Genomic DNA, 23,843 nt, shown 5'->3' on the forward strand with positions numbered 1-23,843 from the left:
TTTTTACTTTAAGCAGCATTAGCGATTCTTCTGTGGATATTTTAATACAAATTTTCCAACAGAATTACTAAAGGATTTTTCCATTCATTCTAAGTTTTTTTTGAAAAAAAAGGTTCTCCAAAAATTTTATCAAAGATTCTAAAAATTCCTCCATTTTTTCCGAATGTTTATTCAGGGATTCTTCCACAAAGAAAATATAGAAATATATACACTCTTCATAGTTGGTTCAAAACCTACTTCAAGAATATCTCTATATTTTGTTTAAAGATTTCTTCACAAATTACTCTACGGATCACTCAATATCCGTATCCGATTTATTTCAAATTTATAGAGTTTTGGAAGAACTTCTAAAAATTTGTTTAGGTAATTTCAGTTTATATTGAATTTGTGAAAATTTACTCAATTCTTGTCAAAAAATTCAAGAATTCAGCGTAGAAACCGTCAAAATTTTTTGACGAAATTCCTATCGATGTACCTCACAGAAAAGTTTATGTTGTTTTGTAGAATTTAAAACAAAAATTCTTGTTATTTTTTTGACTCGTCCTCTATAATGAACAATGATTTACGGTGATGGGAATAGATTTTTTACTGCAGGTTTTTGTATCTAACATATTAGAAAATGTTTTGCTTCTTCTTCTTTCTTCTTTCTGGCGTTACGTCCCAAGGAGCACTTATGAGCACTTCCACAGTTATTAACTGAGAGCTTTTTTTGCCGATTGACCATTTTTGCATTTGTATATCGTGTGGCAGGTACGAAGATACTCTTATGCCCTGGGAATCGAGAAAATTTCCTTTACGAAAAGATCCTCGACCAGTGGGATTTGAACCCACGACCCTCAGCATGGTCATGCTGAATAGCTGCGCGTTTACCGCTACGGCTATCTGGGCCCAAAAATGTTTTGCATGGGCTTCGAAGTTTCGTGATACTATTAGGAACAGATTAAAGTAAAAACCCATTTCTTCGTACTTGCAGAAATTCAAAAAAAAAAAAAAAAAATGTTGCGAGCTATATTTAACAATTATGGTAGAACTGCAGAAGTTTAACATGAAGATATTTGCGTTATTTAAAAATATATATGAAAAATTTTACCGTATTTAAATCTTGGAGGAAATTTTTGCATTGCATTAAAAAAATTGTGGAATTTCTGATGGACTATCAGATATTATACCTAAAGAATCTTGTAATTTTTCAAAATTAGAATTGTTTTTTTCCTTTATATTCTTTTTAATGTTGTTTTCTGGAGTATAAAAAGATTTTTTGTACGAAATTGGTCAAGAAAGCGACATATGATAGAAAGAGAAACAATAAAATGTTGCAACAAATAACAGATGGACAACGGAACAAATAATGATAAGTGATGATTGAAACCTCTCTAATAAATTAAATAAAAAAAAATATTTTTCAAGAAACTCCATCGGAATCTTTTTTGAAAACTGTTCTTGAAATCTATTAAAATTCCTATTTTGATTTCTGAATTCCCCAGAATTCTGACAAAAGCACTATGATTTCAGTTGATGGTTGACCTCCAGGAGGAATTCATGTTGAAAGTATGAACTAATCTAACTATATTATTTGTATGTTTTAAAAGAAATTTGTAGCAGAAGGTATTAAGCCACTCTCTTCTTGCGAAATTTGATTATACTAAAATTTTTGAGAATATAATGATTTTTCATGGAAAAGTTGCATTCATGCAAAATTGTTTGAAAAAATTGAAGCGAAATCAAAGAAAGAAATAAGTGCCGGAATAAAAAGAACTAAGATCAATTTTGTTGGACTTTTCTTAGAAGCCGTGGGTAAGCTGAAATCTCTGAAAAAAATCTGTTATGAATTTAGCCTTATTTTCGCCTAAAATAAGGTTCCTTCAGTTATTTTGCCTATTTCTTTATTTAATTTTGTCGGACATTATACGAATCATAAATAATGTAATGGATTTATTAAGAGAGCTCTTATACGGGTAATCATCATCACCGGATACCTCGAGCAAGGCACCCTAAAAAAACTTGGGATATCATATGGCAGTGAAAATGGTACTTTATGCTAAAACATTAAAAAACAGTATTGTTTGCATTATTCAGAAAATACAAATTTAAGGAACCAAATTTCCGCCTTTTAGTATCACGGTATTTTTTGCAAAAGAAATGTCGAAAAATTGCGCTTATCGCACACAACAACAAGCTGGTTCTTGTGGAAAACCAATTGAGCGACAGCCGCACGATTAATCTTTCGGATGTCGCACGATTCACCAAAGTTAGAACCGCCACACTGATGCTGTGTACAACAAGCGAGGTTTTCCCAAGATTGTTGTACAAAACAAAAAAACGTAACTACTGAAGAATATTTGTCAATTCATTCAGAAGATCTTTTTTCACGTTTGAATCACGTAAATTATTATTTCTTCAATTTTCATATTTTGTATATTATTTTTTTTTTTTTTTAATTTCTTTATTAGTATCATTTCAAACATTACATTCATTATTTCTTATATCTAGGTGTTCTGTGTTATTAGACAACACTATCATCCTAATTTGGTAAAACAAATCTAAGATTTTATTAACATTTTGTTAACAACATATTTCATTTCATTTGCCGTAGCAGTTCAGATTTTTTACAGGTGAGTTGATTTCACCTGCTTATAATAGAAAAAAAAAAGTTTTTAATATACTTAACCTAACTTAACCTAAACATATAACGCATTAATCGTGGCAATAGAAGATTGTAACGATTTTTGCCTGAAATTATTGATTATTTTATTTGACATTTGTTCCAATGTTTCAACATTGGATATCCTATGTAACTCATTGGTACTATACCAGGGAGGAAGCCTCAGAATCATTTTCAAAATTTTATTTTGAATTCTCTGCAGAGCTTTCTTCCTGGTATTACAACAGCTAGTCCATATTGGTATGATTTGGTACGATTTGACAGATAACTTTGAATTATTCTAACAATGTATGTTGGAAAATTAAAATTTTTCAATTTTACAATCAAACCTTCATGCCAAACACTGTCGAATGCTTTTTCTATGTCTAGAAGAGCAAGACCAGTAGAGTAGCCTTCAGATTTGTTGGAACGGATCAAATTTGTTACACGTAAAAGTTGATGAGTGGTCGGATCCATCGGTGCTTTGCAGTTAAGGTCCTCCAGAACTCCAGCTAACCAGATTTCTTCAGATACAGCGATTTGCCCAAGAGACCGTTGTACCGTAAACTTTGAACAGGAAGTCCGTCACCGACTTACGATCTTTGGTATCGGATGCCCAGTCGGCGTCGACGAACCCTACGAGTGGTCTGCTGTCTTCATTTCTCTTGAAGTGGAATCCCATGGTTGAAGTATCTCATAATCCGCTTCAGTGTTTGCCAGTGATTCTCCGTTAGTTACTGCCGGAACCTTCCCATGTAGGCAACAGGATAGCACAGGTCCTGCCGCACGCACTTCAGTTTGGTACATTTGGTGCCTAGTGACTCCTGGTATGGCTGCACAGTACAGCATCCCTCACGGCTCAGTTGAAGTCCTTTCTCCATCGGACTCTTTGCGGGATTACATTCGGTTATGACATACTTTTCCAGGATTTTGGTAACAGCAGCCACCTGTGATAGCTTGAGTTCACCACGGTTTTGGTCGTACTCCACTCGCATCCCCAGGAAAAACTTCGTTCGTCCACAATCGGTCATCACGAACTCATCAGAAAGACGACGATTCAACTTCTCGATTGTTCGGATGTTCCTTCAGACTATCAGAAAGTCGTCTACGTAGAGTACCAGGTAGACTTCATCACCTTCAACGGTGAACACATACAGGCAATGATCACGGTTGGATCTGGGTTGTTGTGATCTTTGATCTTCTGCATCAACGATTGCTAGATCCGCAGCAGAAATCAATCCAGATCGTAGTAGGCACAGGTATACGAAAGGAAAATTGGAATCAGTTTGTTGATGTATTTTGGGAAGAATAAACGTCATTTATAACGATAGAAGAAATTTCTTAATTAATTAGTTTAACTCGATAGTACATAAAAAAAGTGTGCTCGAGAAAGTGTGTATGGTCGGGTATGTAAAAAGGTTGGTCACTACACACTGTAGCTAGGATCATGCCCAACATCGCAGGATCAAGAAGCAGTACGAGGCGTCTTTTGGCAACCGTATCCTCGTCCATACTGAGATACCTATCGAGGGAAGGTGACAGGATCGTTCTGGCTCACGGCTATACGGGTGGTGAGTATTTACCCACTATATCGCCAGTGTCGGTGTGGACGTCCAAGAAACATGCTGACCCAGTTTTTGTCAGGCCATGAATACTTGCGGAAATATCTGCACAGATTCGGACCTGCACAGAGTCTTCACATTGTCCGGCTTGTTAAGTATTGATTAGACAACGGAGCATTTTATATTCAACTGTCCTCGATTCAGGGATATACAAAGCGAGATGATGTAGGAAACCGTAAGCGTCCCAAATATGGACAACATCGTACAGAACATGTGCCAGTATGGAAGCACTTGGAATGCGGTGAGCAGGGGGAACCCCATATTATGTCGTTAAAGCAAACGAGATGACGTGAAGACCAGAGAGCTCCGGGCCACGATCGGAGTAGGCTAAATCCTCCGTCAGGGTCTAGATCGAGTAGAGCGGGTGTAGCGTAATATCGGTATTAAATCGTCGGGAGAGACCTCGGCATCTGCCCAGCCAGCTTCAGAATAGACAACGTCTACCGTTGGGGACTAGTTGAGTAGATCGCGTACTAGCACCGGCAAATGATCGTCGGGGCGCCGGTGAACCGGAAGCTTCCCACCGCCGGAATCGCAGGACTGCCCCGATAGCATCATTTTGGAAGATCTTTCGCTGCCGGGGAAATCTTCGTTGGAGTAGGATAGTTCCACCACCAGGAACTACCTGAGTAACGTATCACTGGTTTGAGTCGTCGGAGCACCAGCGAACCGGAAGGCATCCTCCAACAGGAATCGCTGGACCGACTTCGGCACTCCACCGGCCAGTAGCCGGAGTAGGCTAGTTTCACCGTCGGGGACGAGGCCTACATAGTAGCATCGATATCCACAAACCAGTTTTGGGTCGTCGGAGCGCTTTGAGCACAGTAAAGAAAGTTTGTAGTGGTTAAGCACTAGAGTGATGCAAATTTTGAAATGTTTGCTCCCCTATGCTTAAACGATTTTAATTATAGTAAATAGCATCCTCCCAAAGTTTGAGGTGATTCGGAAGAAATTTGGCTGTGCACACGCCATTTGAAGTTTGTATGGAGATTACTATGGAAAACGCCAATCTTTTGTGTTCAGCTCTCTATCCCTTCGTCATAATATTTTATGGAAAAGTGAACAAATTCTTCTTATGTGAAATCCTTCAGGCTACAACTTTGCCGAAGACCACTTTTTGATTAGACGTCAGGATAAATTGTTATTCATCATCATAAAGTTGGTTTGCATGTAGCATGCTTCACCAACTGCTCGGCAGGCAACAGTGCACAATGGGCCAGGGACGCAATCTGACAAGACAAAATTAATAACTCGGTAACGAAGCGTTTCCGGTATTTGGTGTCTTCGGCAAAGTTTTTTGTAACAACAAGGACCATCTACTGACATAAACGGATAGTTCGTAAATCGTCCGCATAGGTGGCACTTCAATCTAACTTTTTACTATGACGTTCTAGAGACTTGGTATGTTCGGCAAAGTTGTTCACTTTGATAAAATAAACAACTCTCTCGAAGACGTCAAAATTCCACAGCCTACTGTTTTCGAGTTATTGGCAAAAATAGAAAAAAAATAGTGAAAATACGATTCATTTCACCGAATTTGACATTTTTCCTAATAACCTTGTCATATTGTATTTTTTTTTTTTTTGCTGATAAATATATAACAAACACAAGCTCTGGTGGAAAATTTCTAATAATACGACGCATAAATTTTAAGATATTATGAAAAAACTTGAAAAATTGACCAATTTTTGAACCTTAATATCTACAAAAGCGCAAAAAATCGCAAGCTCAAATTTTTAGGCAACATAGAACAAAACTTGATGCAACGTATGTCAAAATTTCAGAGAGGTTTATTTCGGTGTTTTTGAGATATATCAATTTTTTGTAATGCTTATATTACTCCAATACAGTTAAATTTCCATGAGTTAATCTGAAGGGAAGATCTACTTTTAGAAATAACGAGTCATGGAACAAAATTTTTCAGAAAACTTTTTTAAAAATCCATCATAGCAGCCATGAAATTCAGTTTAAGAGCAGTTCCTTGAGTTGACATCGAGTAATGTAGATGAAAGTGTAGATTAAAGCTGGGTACATATTTGTTTTGTTTTTGTTTTCAATAATGCAAATGGTATAGTATGCCATGAAAAACTTAATCATGTATCAGTTAATTGTTGTCATCATGGAACGAGGTGAGCAATTTATTTTGTGAATGTGTTACTTTTAATACGGAAAATCAAATTTTAAAGCATATTCATGTCGATATCTCTAAATACTTTAATTTCAGAGCGCACGATCTTTTGTCCGGAGCTTGTAGATTTGTTTTAAAGTGGGAAGAGCATTGATCTTTGGATGTTTCGAAACAGAGGATACAGATCAAAGGTATCAATTTGGAGATTCATTCGATTTTGAGAACTGTTAGGTTGTTTAACCTTAAATATGTGTTTAATCACCGGATTTGCTTAAATTTTGAGCTTCCGGAAAACTGTAACAGACGAATTCGAGATGGAATCCAAAGCCAGCTTGTACTGTGAGCAGATATAATAATTTCATGAAATAATATAATATATTTTTCCGCTAATTTTAAAATACCTACACTTAAATATTTGCTACGGAAATATTAATCGCGTAATAAAAAGAAAACCGTTTAAAAAAATAAAAAAATCTAAAAAACACCAAAATATACCTCTCTGAAATTTTGACATCCGTTGCATCAAGTTTTGTTCTATGTTGCCTGAAAATTTGAGCTTGCGAGTTTTTGCGCTTTTGTAGATATTAAGGTTTAAAATTTGGTCTATTTTAAATTTTTTTTTCATAATTTCTTAATATTTATGCGTCGTATTATTAAAAAATTTCCACCAGAGCTTGTGTTTGTTATATATTTATCAGCAAAAAATATAATATGGAAAGGTTCTTAGGAAAAATGACAAATTCGTTGAAATAAATCGTTTTTTCAATATTTTTTTTCTAATTTTGCCATTAACTCGAAAACAGTAGGCTGTGGAATTTTGACGTCTTTGAGAGAGTTGTTTATTTTATCAAAATGAACAACTTTGCCGAACATGCCAAATCTCTAGAACGTCACAGTAAAAAGTTAGATTGAAGTGCCACCTATGCGGACGATTTACGAACTATCCGTTTATGTCCGTAGATGGTTATCGTTGTTACAAAAAACTTTGCCGAAGACACCAAATACCGGACACGCTTCGTTACCGAGTTATTAATTTTGTCCCGCCAGATTGCGTCCCTGGCCCATAGTGCAGTGGTGCTCCTGGCGGGAAGAATAGATCAATGTAATCCAGGCTACTATGTTCTACAGCAAAACAGCAGTGTTGCACTGAATGTAATTGAATGATCATCTCAGCATGATTTAGACTTTGTTATCAATAATAACAAATCATCCTCACGTCCCATCGAAAAGTGGTCTTCGGCAAAGTTGTAGCTGGGAAGTTTTCACATGATATGCATGTGTTCACTTTTCCATAGATTATTATGACGAGCAGTTAGAGGACTGAACACAAAAGGTTTGCCTTTCCCATAGTAATTTCCATATAAACTTCAAATAGCGTGTGCACAACCAAATTTCTTCTGAATCACTTCAAATTTTGGGAGGATTATTTTTACCATAATTAACATCGTTTAAGCAAAGGGGAGCAAAAACTTCAAAATTTGCATCAGTCTATTAAGCACGCCTAACGTGAGTCCCGCACCGTGCCAACAACTCCCCCCCCCCCCCCCGTTCTCGTGTTGACTAATGTAATTTAAACATGATTTCAGCTTCATTGACATACACGTATCAGAAGAGTGAACATAGTCGCAGAAACTATACAATTATAACTGTCTATGTGTATTATTAAACAACCTTTTATGATAAATTGTTAAAAACTCAAAATGAGGAAACTTTGCAGTTACCATTTGTTATTAACCAAGTTATGTTTTAGTTAACTGGGCTTATGACACTTACGTGGTTACCACTAATCTGATCATAATCGATTGCAATTGCATGTGCAATTTATAGGCAAGTTTCACAGCAGAAGGGGAATTTTTTTTCTGGCTTTTAAGATATTTCTTGAATTTTTTAATTTATTGAATTAAGTTTGTATATCAACCATGCAGTTTCCAAACAAAACTAAACTTTTAAGTAGATGAAAAACCGAATTGAATTCCCCTATAATTTGTATCTTATGACAGATACGTGTATTTTGACGTAAACTGTGAAATCGTCTTCAGTGTCGTGTACTAGACTCGACAACGAGTACACGACACTGAAGACGGCTCGAATCTCGAAGATGTATTATTAAATTTTTAATTTTATTTTTGATAGAAATCGATTAAAACCTTTTGAAAACATTTGATTTTTTTAAATTTTTATCCCAATTTAACTCATCTCACTCAAATGACTCATTTCTAAACTGATGGAAGAATTCATCAAAAAATGTTATGGAATCTTGCTTCATAAGTATTTAACATGATATCATTAAACAAATAACACGATTTCGTTGAAATTGAAATTAAGAATTAATGCCACTGTGCGCTATTCAAATTCGTAAATCATTTCTCTGTCTTTGCGGAACACTTCAATCATCTGTGGACACAAACTTATTTGATTAGAAATTAAAAGCTGTTAGTAATCCAAACTGTATTAATCAGGCAATCGTCGGAGACGAATCACTCAAACCGTACGTAGAACGTTTTCAATGCATCCACCTTCCTCAGTTCTGTTTGCAATCCAGTAATTGACCCACTCTCGCGCAAGAATGACACATCCCAGATCGTATCTCTTCCACTGTATCTTTACTGCCGCCGGCTAATCCAATTGCAAATTGTTTTCACTATCACCGCTCACTTGTCGTTTTACGATTCCACTCACTTCAAATCCCATCGGGTGTAATCGTTTGGAGAACAGATCTAGTACTAATTAAACGACGACGTCTCTCTAAATCACCTTTTGCCAAACGGGTCTGTTTCCATCCGTGTGCATTCGTAACCGGCAGAACGACAAAGGACGATAAGGACGCTGCCGATGAGCTGGATGATGATGATGCCGATGACGACGATGACAAGGACGAAGGCGATGGTGACAGTGGTAACATCAACTAGAAACTGGTTCTTCACCAACACAAACTGGACGATAGACCGACAGAGACCGCAAAGAGTAAAACAATCGTTCCCGTTCGACTTACGGTTGAAGACTATATCCTGATGCGGCATGGAAATTGTAGCTGACCACGAACCACGCCACCATCGAGGGAGAAGTTCTAGCCTTCCTAGGTGCCTAACAGAAGCAGCAGCAGAAGCAGGACTAAGGGTATGCGATATTATGATTTATCCCGTCTCTGATGCTTTGAAACGCCATTGCGCATCAGTATAAAACAGTGCAACTTTTTCTACCCATTGATCCGTTTTTGATGCTCTTATGAACACGTGCCTTTGATTTTTTGTTGGACCCGTTAGCGAAAGCTAACGGTGGTAATTCTTGTTGGACACCATCTTGGGAGATTTATGCAGGAGATCTTGAACTCCATTAGGGGAATCTAGGTTCCTTACAAATCGCAAAGAAAGGAGATTGGCGTGTTTTGCCGGAAACTCTCAAAGGTCGCAAACTTCTTCTCAAACATGTTGAAGAGAAGAACTTATGACGATAAAACTGAACGTTTGTTCAAGATCATCGTGAAAGGTCTCTCGTCAACTGAAGAGATCAAAAATGGAATAAATGATTTACTTGGATCTTGCCTAGTCCAAGTAATCATTATGAAAAAGAGAACCCAATCTGGCATTCGTAGGAAAGGGCTTTCTGAAGAATATTATTTTGTTCACTTTGACAAAAGTGATCTAAATAATAATGAAGCTTTAGTAAAAGCAAGACTTATGTTCGATGTCCGTGTGACATGGGAACAATTCCAGAAACCTGTAGGAAATTTCCAAAGCTCCACAAGAAATCTGTATTTTTGTAAAATCGCATATCGCATACCCCTAAGCAGAACGGCATTCGGTCGCTTGGCTGGCGTCACTCCGCTTTTCTGCTCCCATGAGGGGGGAGGCTCGGATGGTTCGCCTGACGCTCCCATGAGCGACATAGTGGATAATGAAATATTCAAAACCGCACGAAAGCCACACCGAGTTGAGTTTTTATTCTCCTTTTGATAAATGCCGGCTTACGGCTTACGTGTCGTATCGTAGTAGTTAGTTATAGCGTTGGTTTCCCGTTCAAATCAAACAGCTCTAATCGACATTTACTGGGGCTTATTTGTCCACCTGGGCTGGATACAACGAGTTCTTGCTGCAGGATGGGCGACGACTGGTCCAATTAAAAATGCATCCTTCCCTCCACCGCCCACACACCCCTCATCGAGCTATTATTACTATTTGTCTTTGATTGGTTTCTTTCTGTTCCTTTTCGTGATGATGGTGGGTGCTTGATCGATATTTACTGCACTCCAGTAGAGATAGTTTGTAAATTAGCCGACTGATATGATATTATTGGATGCAAGAACCTTCGGTTTTACATTGATTAAGTGAGAAAAATATTTTTTGCAATTTCTCATCGTAATAGGCTATTTTTCATCGTGCCAATCGGTCATGAAACGGCCTACTTTCCTGCATTGAAATATGCAGTGCGGGAATAGTCATGATGCAACTGAAACCAGTGCTGTAATGATTCGTTACAAAACGCTTTCTCATTACGTAACTGTTTTAAGTTACGTAATGAATCATTACACAACAATTTTCTAAAAATTGCAAAATAATGATGAATGCATTCCGATATGATTTCTGCTACCCTCAAGTGGTCTTCTACGAAATTGCAAAAAATGTTGTACGTAACTCGTTGCAGAACTCGATTTTTACAGCACTCGTCGTAATTATCCTACTCGTGCTGTAAAAATCATCATTCTACAACTTGTTCTGTAATCTACTAACCATCACTAGTCAAAACCAGTCAAAAAGCTGAATAGAAATAAACAATTATTAATTTACCGGTAGAAAATATATTCTTGTATTTTTTGTTTTTTATTGTTTTTTAAACAAACAATTGCTTATGACTTATTATTTTACTGGCAACTTTTAGATATAGCACAAAGTTCTTCCTTAAATGCTTGTAAATCTGGCTGCCCTGTTCGAATGCAACATTGAGCCGACTGAATTGTTGCGAATCGAGAGGATCATCGATTGTGGTTAGGGCCGGTAGGATTGATAATTGATATTGCTAGCAAGACCTTCACTGCCAATTGAAACTGGGTTTATATCGTAGATATGCTGCACTAGATGCAATTGCTCGTAATTATCTTCGTTGAGTAATGATAATCGTATTTCTTATCGATTGTATAATTCGGTTACGGAATCGGGCGTATCGAATTTGATTATAAAACAGAGTTGTTTTGGGGCAAAGTTCGCTCCTCATTTGTGCTCTCCTGATTTTGTATAGATGAATTAGAATTGTCAATTTGAGTCTCCAGGTTGTCTAATCGGAAATGGTATGGAAAGACAATAGCGGAGATGCAAGTTTCAAACAATCTGGTCGATTGGATTTTCAATCGGTTAAATTTTACATATCAAAGAAATGTCATAAAATTTTAAAATATATCAGGTTTGCTGGCAACATTATTTTTTTTGCAATCTTTCCAAGAAGTTGATATAATTTGCTGAACTGAATTCCCTTGAATAGTTCTCCAGGTGTACCTTTTCAAATTCTTTCAGAAGATAGTCGATACAATAAACCAAATAAAATTTACAGCGGCTTCTTCATGCATTTTTTTGGGGTATTCTTAACAACTCTGAGAGGTTTTCCCAAGAGTTCCACCAGAGATTTTTTCCTGAAATCCTCGGTCTGATCCTTGAGAAAAAATATATTATTACGAAGATTTATGGTATTTATTTTGTTTATGTTTTCATTATGTTAATTCAATCCAGGCAATTATGGGTTTATATTATCTAGGAATTTTACCATCTATTTTTCACATTTTTTTCATAAGAAATATTTTTTGGAAATTACTTACAAGGATTTAAGTGAATCCAGAATGCATTCCTGAAGCAAACGTTGGAAAAAAATAAAGGTGTTCTTGTAGGAATGTCTGAGTTATTTTCAGATAGAATTTCTACAGGCCTACGTTATAAATTTTAAGAAAAACTAATGAGGATCACAGTTGATATTCACTAGAAAATTCCAAAATCAATCTTTGGAAAGATTCTTGAATGCTATTTGGATGAACTTTTGTGATCAAGGTTTCAAGGAGATGTATACTGCCCTTCTACGCCTACTTGTCCTATGCTCGCGACGAATAAGCGTAAAACAGCAGTACATAAATTATTGGGGTAGTCGTTTACCAGAGAAATTCCTCAGGAAAGGTATTTGAGGAGGAATTCATGTACTGATTAACGGCAAAATTTCAATTGAGTTATTAGGAATAATGCCTAAATTTTTGTTCTGCTGACATCGCATGAAATTTGCTTCCGTGAATCGCAAGTCAGTCCCATCTGTAAAGAGTAGGCATTGAGAAAATGGGCTGTGAAGTTTTCAAACTCGTTTTTCATAAGAATATTCCAAAAATTCCAGAGGATTGGAACATGTTCCAATCCTTATGAAACTTTCACAACTTGCTTTTCACTACGATATCTTTCCGAGAAAAATTTAGAGATCATCAAAACAAGTTACATTTTTGTGTTCCATGGTGCAAAAGTCTGTAGTGGGACTGGTATGCGGTTACTTTTCATTATGGGACAATTTGACTTGCTGTTTTTTCCTATTTTTTTTCGAACAAATAATATTATTTCATTAGTGCAGCTGAAAGAGCATTGGGAAAGATGTTGAAAACTGAACTCAACTTAATTTTGACTAAAATGCAGATGGGACTGACTTGCGATTCACGGTAGTGTGTTGAATCCAATTTATCATACCAAAGGAGGCAATAACGATTGATTCTTAATCAGATCTTTGACGATTCCAAGATTCTTTGCAGATGAACAAGATTTTGCAGGTTTTATTATGATTAACCTTAGCTTAGCTTAGCTTGGGTTGACTACACACATCTATGACTGCTATGAAAGAATAAAAGAATAAACTTCAAAGTGTATAATTCAGTGCTTTTTTATACAGGGCCAATAACGACCCCGGCTACATCCTTGCAGTCAGGTAGGATCATTTGTGAGACATAAACATGCCGGTAAATATAATATTTCTAGTAAATATGAAAAAATCCAATGGATGAAAATTGATGCCGACACTTGGAGTGACGAACCATTCAATGTTTGTTGAACAACTAGATGGACGCAACATTATTACACAGTTGTCTGGACGGAAGCATATTTCGTTCATTGGAAAAAAACAATGAAATGAGCTCACCAGTTGCTAATCCATCCTTGGCTTAGCTGCTACAAATAAATTATAACTCGGACAACACAAAACGCATACGATGATATACATATTAAATCTTTTCGAGGACGTGCACTAAACGAACTAGATAGGGTCCAAGCAAAACAGAACACTCTGCCCAGTAAAACGCGTGACGACCCGAAAACGAACCGCATTGCTTGGGCTTTACAAAGCACTTCCGTGCATTCTTTTATCTAGAGACGGTAAAAAAAATATCCAAGGATTTCGCTTATAGCAAATCCTCCAAAGGCGTCTGGAACGGTTTCAGAATTGATGCCAGCAATTCTTCTAAGAATTAAAAATTTATCCACATCACAAATTTAATCAAAAACTCATCCAAAAATAGCTTCAAGAGTTTCTTGAAAGTATCATCGAACATACTGACAGCAATTTCTTATGGAGCAACTCCTAGAATTCCTTCAAGCTTATCTTCTTGGGTAATTCTTCTAAAAACATTCACATGAATTTATCAAAAAAATCCGTTAAAATGTGTCCAGTTTTTTTTTCTTCAATATTCCAGTGTGATTCTCAAATCCCTGTTTATCATACTTGAGATTATTCTTGTGCTAGTTGTGGCTTACGCATGAGTTGGCTAAATCGCTTAGCTCAGTGTTTATTACTTCCACAGTTTTCTTTTACAACGTAGTGATTCTTTGTATATATTCAATTAATGCAAACCATTCAGATGTAAATCACAACAAAAGGTGTTGACTGACTTACAATAGACTCAATCATTTTTCCGTGCAACTCTGAGCGTGGTTCGTTAATTTGCATGGACATCTCAAGCATGCGACTTGTGAGTCAGATTTCAAATGAGTTTGCTCTCGTTGAAGAGCTGATTGATGGATATTTGAGTTTGAGTCTACCAACACTACTTCCACTAACTTCTACAAGGATTTTTCTGAGTTCGAATAATATCTTCTGTAGAAAAAATGGTAAAATTCCAGGCTTCTTTTAGATTCATTCAAAAAAATATTACAGGGATTCTTAGTTGTTCGGGAATCCTTGGACCCGGAAATAGCATAGTATAGACTGGCTGTACACATCAATGGTTGTTACTCCGTGATAGATCGGAACTTTATTCATTTAGATCGAAGTGCAATTCTTACCAATTCTTAGGTAAGAATTGCACTTCGATCTAAATGAATAAAGTATGGGACTTTCCGCTTACTCTTTAAAAGCACATTTTAGCAGCTCTCAAAATATTGTTCAAAAACGGCGCCTTCCTTGTGATTATTGCTTCTAGAAACTGAGAATACCTCTGCATCTCCACAATCACCACAGTAAAGGTGTTGATTATTGAGGGAGGAAAAAGATCTGGGAATCACCTTTGGTCGGTGGTGCGATCCACGCATAAAGAGGAACAATACAACTCTTACTTAAAACTACAGTGGCCTCTCCACATCTCGATATCATAGGGACCATCGAGATAGGGAGAGATCGAGACAAAGAACATTCATTTATTGAATACTAGATTGAAAATCACTCCGTTACTAGGAAAATAATAAACAAACAAACTTTATTTCGAGTTACCAAATTGTCCTGAATCATTTAGATCTGATCTAGTAACCTTCGATAATGTTCATATCGACATATTGAGCATTTTGCACCTTATTAGACTACTGTGCAAACAATTTTTGCACAGTGAACATTTTCACACCTCACACGCCTCACACATACACTTGCATTGCAGTTTGACAACTGCTTCGATACCAACGTTTTTCGTTTTTATTTTGATTTATCTTTACGCGAACGATTTGTATATTACACTAATTAGTCATAAGTTTTTGCAAAAGCTAGTGTGATAAGTTAGAATTTCTTTGAAAAATAAAGCCGTTTGTTAGCAAATTATGCCTGATGAGTGTTTCGTTTGCAATTCGTATGTTTGAGTAATCAAATTTATTTCTGACCCTCACAACTCCTATGGTTTTAGTCATCGTTATCAAATTTCTGAATGCAAACCAATTGCCAGATACACCACCGGAAGCAATTTCCAGTGAGTAGCACACAAAATACCCTTCCAGAAGACCATGGTCATCCTACAGTTCAGTTCGTTCTTCAACGGAGTATTTGGGAGATGAACGATGAAGACTGAAGTAACTGAAAATTCTTCCACTAGTAGGATTGCCAAGCCGCTCATAACACTGCGTAACAAAAATGACATTTTTGCGTGTCTCAAGAATCAAATTATGTGTCTCTAGTAGATTTGGGGTTGCTGAATCTGATGCCGTTCTCAGAAATGTTCCAGCACGTCACAATTTTTAGCTACAGGTCGCTAAAGTTGTATAAAATACAGGTTTCATCGATGTTCACATGAAATTTAAACAATGATTTATCAAAAAATATTATGATCTAATCTATCGAACATGCAAAATAGGACTATAACTTTCATTTCAGATATAATTTGATTAAAATTGCATGATAAAATTGAGGTTAAATCGATTTTTTCAACATACTTGCAGTCTCCATACGAAATTCTTCATTTCTCTTATATGGGAAAATACAGTACTATTCTAAACCTACAAAAAATAACTTTTGAGCATCGGAATTATTATGAACTTTGTTGATAAGCATTGTTATACACATAAAGTTTGAGTTCTGAGGCAAATTAAGCAAATAAATTGCCATACAAGCTGGAAAACTTGCATGCAAGTTGGCTGAAATAGTCAAATTTAGCATTTTCAACAGATAATATCTCAAAAACTAGACGTGCTATGATATTTCTGTAAATGACAATGGATTCAGCAATCCTTAATTGAGTAAATAGCGGTATTTTGGTGCTTGAGACAAAATCATGTTCCGCAGTGTAATCTACGAACTGAATCTGTCAACGGGAAACGAAACTGATTCCTGGCACTCGGACGATTATCAGCTATCCCTGACATGGAGTACAGACACTCAAGATATGCAGATGCTAACTCACTCCCTTCCCTGTCAGCATTCCCCCAAAGTCACAATGGGATGGTAAGCCGTTATTCTCTAAGGTTGTTCGTAGCCCCGGCCAGTACCGGGAGAAGGTAGGGGTAGAAGTTGATGCGCAGGAGGCTAAGGGTCACACAAAAGGTTCTAGTTTATTCCTGCAGGTACGCGAGGTACAACATGCCCAGTTTGAAAAATCTTGAAACGTCATAACTTTTCAAAGCATACGCCTACTGTATAGGTGAGTGTGCAAAATGTATCTGGCAAATGAACAATTGCATTAGAATCTAAAGATTCGTGCAATGGTCAATATTGAGAGAAAATTGGGAACAAAAATCAACAGAAGCACATCGAGATATGGAGGATATCGAGCCGGGTACTCTGTATTTTGCCGAGATCGAAGGTTTTACTTTCCTTTCGATTCTTTGAATGGAGCACAGGAACGTAGAATCCAGCTTTTTACGCTAGCCATAAAACAATCAGGGATGATTCGATTTTGATGTTTCTTGCGTACAGATTTTATGGCAGGATCTTAGTAGCCAGTAATTTTAGTTTGTTGATAGAATTGTCAAAAAATTTCACTGATATTTGTATAGGATCTTTTCGTATTGCATTTCTTATACTCAAAGTTTCATTATCCTAATATCTATTTTTTTTATTTCAGATGGTTACAGACACCGCAATTCAAAATATACTTCGATAATATGAACAGTTTCGTGATTCAAATCAAAAATATACCGAATTGTTTCGAAACCATCAAAACTCAGTGGACACACAAAATTTTTGGTTGTCGTGATCTTGCACGGATATTATTAATATTCTTTACACTGATGTGGCGTAATTGCTCAAAATATCCCATATCTGCTTTTATAGCACTGGACAGGACACATCGCACACATTCCTGAACCATTTCTGTCAACATATCCATGGGTTCGATTCAACCAGCAATTAGTTTAAATAATCAACTCTTAATAAAACATGACCCATGACCTTGTATCACAGAAGTTTTTGAATACTTGTTTAATTATTTTAAAATTTATAAAAAAAACTGCTGGAAACAGCTTTGGGTGCTGCAATTATTCTGTATTATTAATAATGCTTCCAGCATAAATTGGGCGCACATCAATTTTTGTAATGATCTAAGTCTGTGCCAGTATCAGTAGTCCGCTTAGGAATCCTGAGTAGAACTAAGGTAAATCATTGCCGATACAATTAACATCAGGATTGCTCCACTGTGATAGGAGGTAGCTACATTACGCAAAGGTTGAGTGTAGATCAAGTTGGTGCAAGACCTTTTGTCTCCGACGAGTGCATTCATCAGTTCGATATCTGAAATTGTACATGACTCTCTTTGGATGTTGCAAACAGTTTTGTTTTTCTCAAGTATCTGAAAACAGTAGAAATTATTAATGTAAATTATAAAACAGATTTAGGAATATCAAGCCCGAACAAGATTCTCGAAAATATGACTCTAGGTAAACATATTTTTATCATTCAAGGATTACTGAGATCAAACCAAAAAATTTTATGGTGCAGGCAAGAAACTTCAAGTGGGGGTGATTCAAAATTTTATGGCGGCCCAGCGTAAAAAGCTGGATACAAATTAGCACCACTTGCAGGAGGAATCATCAGGCGATAGCGATATGGAAACCAGGTCCGTCACACTCGGGCTCAGATTGGGTACCACTTCTAGTACTGCATTTCGTCCCTCGGTAGTACAAAAGGTACCCAAGTTTGACAGATCGCAGTACACTTTTCACGGCATTCTAGATTACCTTATCAGCCATAAAATTTTGGGCAACTGCAAGGGACATGGTGGTCTTTAATTTGTCTTTGTGGAAACGGTTGACTTGGATGACGATGTTGAACCCAGTGACGTCACTCAATGGATCGCTTGGTTAGAAAGGAAGGGGAAAGTATAAAATGTATTGTATTTAATGAATTACTCTCTGACCCGAATGATCGGAAACGATTAAAGGGTCGTTAATAAAACAAACAAACAACAAACAACCACTTGCACTTCAACGTAAATCATCTCGTTATTCGCCGAAAGCAGAACAATTTCATTACCACTCGTTTGAAGATTCGATCGCTTAGATCGCTCGCGCACGTTGCACGAATTGAACCCCAACCTTAATTGTTGTTGGCCACTATCGCAAATAACTTTCGGATCGGACAACGAAATTCTATTTTGCCCGTTATGTTGCACCACTTCTTACTAGAGATGGTCGGGTTTCACATTTTTCAAACTCGAACCCGACTCGTACCCGACTTATTTTATTTCTTAAAACTCGGACCCGACCCGAAACCCGAAAAAAAATTCTAAGAAAAATCCGAATAGAACCCGAGTTTGAAAAGATGATAAATTTATCGTTTCTGATGCATAGGGAAGCTTTTAGGTTGTTACTCTGTTCTTCATTCTCACCAAACCCGACTTTTTTCAAGCCCGAAGCCGACCCGTACCCGATAATTTTGTAGCTTTCAAACCCGAACCCGAAAAATTTTAAATTTTCAAGCCCGGTTTGAAAACCCGAGACCCGGCCATCTCTACCTCTTACACGGCTACACAATGAACAAGGCTATACGAATAGGTAAAAAAAAAACGACGACAGCGCTTCTGTTGTGCAGGCTACCGAGAAGTATTTCAAACTAAACTGCTTTCGATAGATACACACTCCGAAAAAATCATGCGATTTTACGTATTTTGGATGCACATAAAAGAAGCGAGCCAAATGATGCGTCATGACGTGAATTTGTGTCACTTTTTAAATACGATGGTGTCTGATTCGGGAAATGTCAATCATAGCGGCATCGTTTTCATGTCTTTCATCATGTAAAATTACATTTTTCTACCAATACATCTTTCAGAACCCATTTTTACGTCATGCCATCACTTACATCATGTGTCATTCAGTCATAATGTGAATTACGTCCGGAGTGATTTTCATTATTTTTAAGAGCGTAGCTGGTCAGTAACTACATATACTGTATACGACCAGTGTAGAATAGTTTACTCTCATTTCAGCTCTCGTGAGCGTGTGTGAATTCACTTAGGCTGGTTCAGCATAAACCATGGATTTGTCTTAGTTTGGTTCAATTATTTTTCAACTTAATACTTTTAGTTAGTGAATATTTACAATATTCAAGTTACTAATTCATGGTCGGTAGAAACCTATCATTCCAGCCACCTTGAAACAATCGGGTTGTTTCAATCGCTACTCTCTTCTCTTCTCTGAACTATTCTCTCGTTCTCGTACTCTCTCATCGGCTGCTCCTACGATCGCCTTCTCCTCACATGCTTGACGGCACGGAGACATTGGCTAATGGGACCATTCATTCTCTCACGTCTGATTGAGGATTCGGTCCGGTTGTTTGAAGATGAGATACGATGGAGATGAATGGAGCGATGATATGGAACTAGGAAAGATCCGGTAGATCGAACGAGTTAACTATAGATATTGGAGCGAGAATCACCTGCTTGCTTTCAATTTGCGCGTTGAGCAGTTTCGGACTTCTCTACCGGTCTTTGTAGATGCAGGACACTTGGGGCACATTTTGGGTTGTTGGACTTCTTGACGGATTTGATGGTGGTCAGGTTGATGCGATGAATTTCAGCGGCGATCGACAATAGGGGTTGATGAAATGAGGTAATAAATAAACTAGAGACAACGGAAGACCCGGTAGATAAAACAGATACATGATAAGTTATAGAATCGCTAATCACCTAATAACACTGCATCCAAAAACGCGTTGAGCATGTTCCGGACAGTTCTACCGGTCTGTTAACCGGTCTGTGAAAAATCAGGAACTGTTGCTTGTTGATCGTTCATGTTCAACATCCGTTTGAATAGGCAATCTTCGTAACTGGTCTCACTACGCCACTGCACAGGAGCCAGATTTTTGTCGTTGATGATAACAATTTGGAACATCCGGACCGGGACTGGTGACTTAGAACCTTTTGTTGAACGCGATTGGAGTTGTGCGAGGTATTTGGGGCACCAACGAGCCCAAATACGAGTGAGTGAACTGTCAGTGACTCAACCGGTTGTCAGGAGTATTGACACAGCTGGAACGGCTTGAAGGTTTGATCCCACCAGGAAGTGACCGGGTGTCAGCACTTCAAAATCAACGGCTTCGAGATGAGGAACATTTCTATCTGCGCAACGTAACCATATCTTCGTACGGCAGATTGATGATACCGATTTCACGTAGGAGATGATGAACTTCCACTGGATCTACCTTTCAGCGCACCAGGTCTGGATCTGATTACGGTCTGCATCACTAGATTTCAACATTTCATAAATTTGATGGAGAGCGTTGGTGAATTTTTCGAACAAGACCGCGACGGGCGACGAATCGGCGGAGTGCTGATAAGAAGGCTGGTGTGGACAGATCAGTGATCAACTCAATATGAACAGCTTTTGTAGTGAAACAAACGAAGATACCGTTGTAGGCCTTGGTTGGCGTTCGATTGCGGATGGGTGATTTGATAAACACAGGCCCGCTATAGTCGACACCGAAGATGACGAAGAGCTATGCCGGAGTGACACAAGATTGCGGAAGATTAGCTGTAGTCTGCTAAATGAGGATGGGTTTGTTCCGGAAGCACTTGACACAACGGTGATACGTACGACGAACAAGATTTCTTATTCCGATGACTTAATACTTATGACGCATCGTTGCCAGCACCAGCTGCGGTCCGGCATGGATAAGAACCTTGTGGTAGTGTTCGGCTAGCAGTTGTGCAAAAGGATTTTCTGCAGATATAACGATTGGATGCCTGACACTATCGGCATTCGAAAGGTGTCCACCGACATGAAGGATTCCGTCAGCCGTCCAGCCGTGTTGGCTCTTCCGAGTAGAGTTGTGATTAAGCAAGGCGAACGAGTGCATGATCGGTGGCTTCGGGGTATCACTTGGTGGTTTAGCGGTAAAGTTTTGGATTCTGAATCCAAAGGCCGCGTGTTCGAGACTGGGTGGTAACTTTCCAATGGAACGAGCTGGGAACTCCGAAGGGCTTGCTTCCCGTTCGAGCTTCGAACGGCGCACAGGCCACAAATTAGCACCACTTGCACTTCGAGGTGATTCTTCACCTCCTTCACCGAAGGCAGAACAATATCACATCCACTAGATTCTGTTTATAATCTTCGATCGTTTAGAGATCATCCATGTACACCGAACAAAATATCACCAACCGACACGTAATCGATTTATTAACACCTTTGCAAATCAATATTACTTTCGAATTGATACAGGAATTTTGACTTCATAAGCATGAAACGAGCTCACCAGCTGGCAATCCATCCTCGACTGAACACGAATATCTTTTCGCACTCGCAGAACGCGAACTGAACACGATTGGGTTTGATTCCGTCGCTCATCCCACGCCACAGGAGCATCTAACGGAATCAAAAGATCACACACAATTTCTGGATCTAGAAAAAGCTTTAAACACTGATTCAAGTATACTATCCCGATTAACAAAATACAAGTATGGAGTAATTTCTAACAACATATTTAGGAATCTTCCCAGTCAACATTTTGGTCGGTATAACTTTTGTTATACATCATTCTTCTTCTTCTTTCTGGCGTTACGTCCCCACTGGGACAGAGCCTGCTTCTCAGCTTAGTGTTCTTATGAGCACTTCCACAGTTATTAACTGAGAGCTTACTATGCCAATGACCATTTTTGCATGCGTATATCGTGTGGCAGGTACGAAGATACTCTATGCCCTGGGAAGTCGAGAAAATTTCCAACCCAAAAAGATCCTCGACCGGTGGGATTCGAACCCACGACCCTCAGCTTGGTCTTGCTGAATAGCTGCGCGTTTACCGCTACGGCTATCTGGGCCCCTATACATCATTCTATATGAATCAATTCAATCGTATAGAATGTATGAAAAGGCCACCAAAGTGGATGCTATAAGCGTACTTGGCACAACTTTTTCAGACCTTCTGCGATCAGATAAACGATGCCACAAAATTTGGATGAAAATAAGAAAAAGGCTTCCACCAAGCCTCGAACGCGGGACCTCTGGATCATAAATCAGACCCCATACCACTGCACCACCAATGACACATATCTTATGAGTGATTATTTGCCAATATTACTGCATGTTTCATGTACGGTGATACTTGCTATGTTGTTCTTTGAGGTCCATCGTCAGAGGATACCAATTTTGGGTGTCAATTTTTGCTAAGTCATTGCGACTTCATATGATGTTTTCTGGATTGATATATGATGTGTCAGTTTTTACAACTTGACGCGATTCTATGTTTCACTATTTACGACATGTTTCTTGTCAACATAGATTGTCGTTTATGAATCGTAGTTGGGATTTATATACAACATGTTAAATTGACATTGATAATGCCTTATTTGGCATCTCGTGCGATTCTGATTTTTGACGTACGAATATGTGATTTTGGATGCTCATTCTTATATGATACGTGGTTTACTGGGTTCAGAACTTGTTGGAGGTATGCTGAGGAAAATTTATGGAGGAAACTTCGAGTTGGAATCTTAACTAAGAGGAAACTATCAACTGTTTCAATAAAGTTTTCGCCCAAACATTTTCAAGATTTTTTGGTGAAACTCGGGAGATATACTTGTGATAATCTTTAAAGAATTTCTAATTTCCTGTAAATAATTTTAGGGGAATCCTGGCATACATCTCTCCAATTTCCAATGTATCCCTAAATATATGTTATCAAACACCTGATGTATGCATAAATGGATTTCTGATTCAATTTTGGAAGAGATTAAGAAAAAAATCACACTTCTAGAGAATAATAAATCAATTTCTTGAGGATTTTTTTGTAAAAAAATCTATAGAAATTCTTGATTTGCTGAGCATTTCATGATGAAATTTTCGCAGGAATTGCTGTATTATCTGCAGCTGCAGAAATTATGCATGTATTCCTGGGATTCTTAGTTCCGAATCAGCATTTCTAAACAGAATCGCTTAAGAGTTATCAGAACAAACTATTTTAAGAAACTACTGAACACATCTTTCCTAGCTTATATTTTGAATATCCATGCAGAAATTGTTTGGTCATATGTAACTTAAATTCTTGGTGGTCTGTGGAAAAGGTTTCAAAAAAATGTCTGAGAAAATCCCGGAAGAATCACTGAATACTCTCTGGGGAAAAAACAGATTTTAGTGTATTGTGATAAATGGATGCTCTCTTACATAGAAACTGTCGAAGCTGTGCGAACTGAAGTTCATAAGGAAGTTTTTTTTATTGATCGTTATTCAGTACCGTCAAACGGGGTGACTTGCAACGGCGGGGTGACTTGCAATATATTGTAATTTACAAGTAAATTTCGCTATAAAACACAAATTTCAAAAGAAAA

General features: G+C 37.7%; 1 protein-coding gene across 9 annotated transcripts in view; it reads right to left on the bottom strand.

Annotated features, from left to right (window-relative positions):
- Nucleotides 1-23,843, bottom strand: part of LOC5567332 (apoptosis-resistant E3 ubiquitin protein ligase 1) — a 227,448-nt gene that overhangs the window by 75,635 nt on the left and 127,970 nt on the right. Inside the window, exon 1 of one of the 9 annotated variants that reach the window (XM_021848341.1) lies at nucleotides 9,146-9,399. The exons of the other annotated variants lie outside the window; for them this stretch is intronic. Within the exon in view, the coding sequence (XP_021704033.1) occupies nucleotides 9,146-9,293 (148 nt within the window). The 5' untranslated portion in view covers nucleotides 9,294-9,399. Of the gene's footprint in view, nucleotides 1-9,145; nucleotides 9,400-23,843 lie in introns of those variants that run through there. 9 annotated transcript variants of the gene reach the window in all.

Source organism: Aedes aegypti, chromosome 2 (genome assembly GCF_002204515.2).
Source record: "Aedes aegypti strain LVP_AGWG chromosome 2, AaegL5.0 Primary Assembly, whole genome shotgun sequence".
Taxonomy (NCBI): Eukaryota; Metazoa; Arthropoda; class Insecta; order Diptera; family Culicidae; genus Aedes; species Aedes aegypti.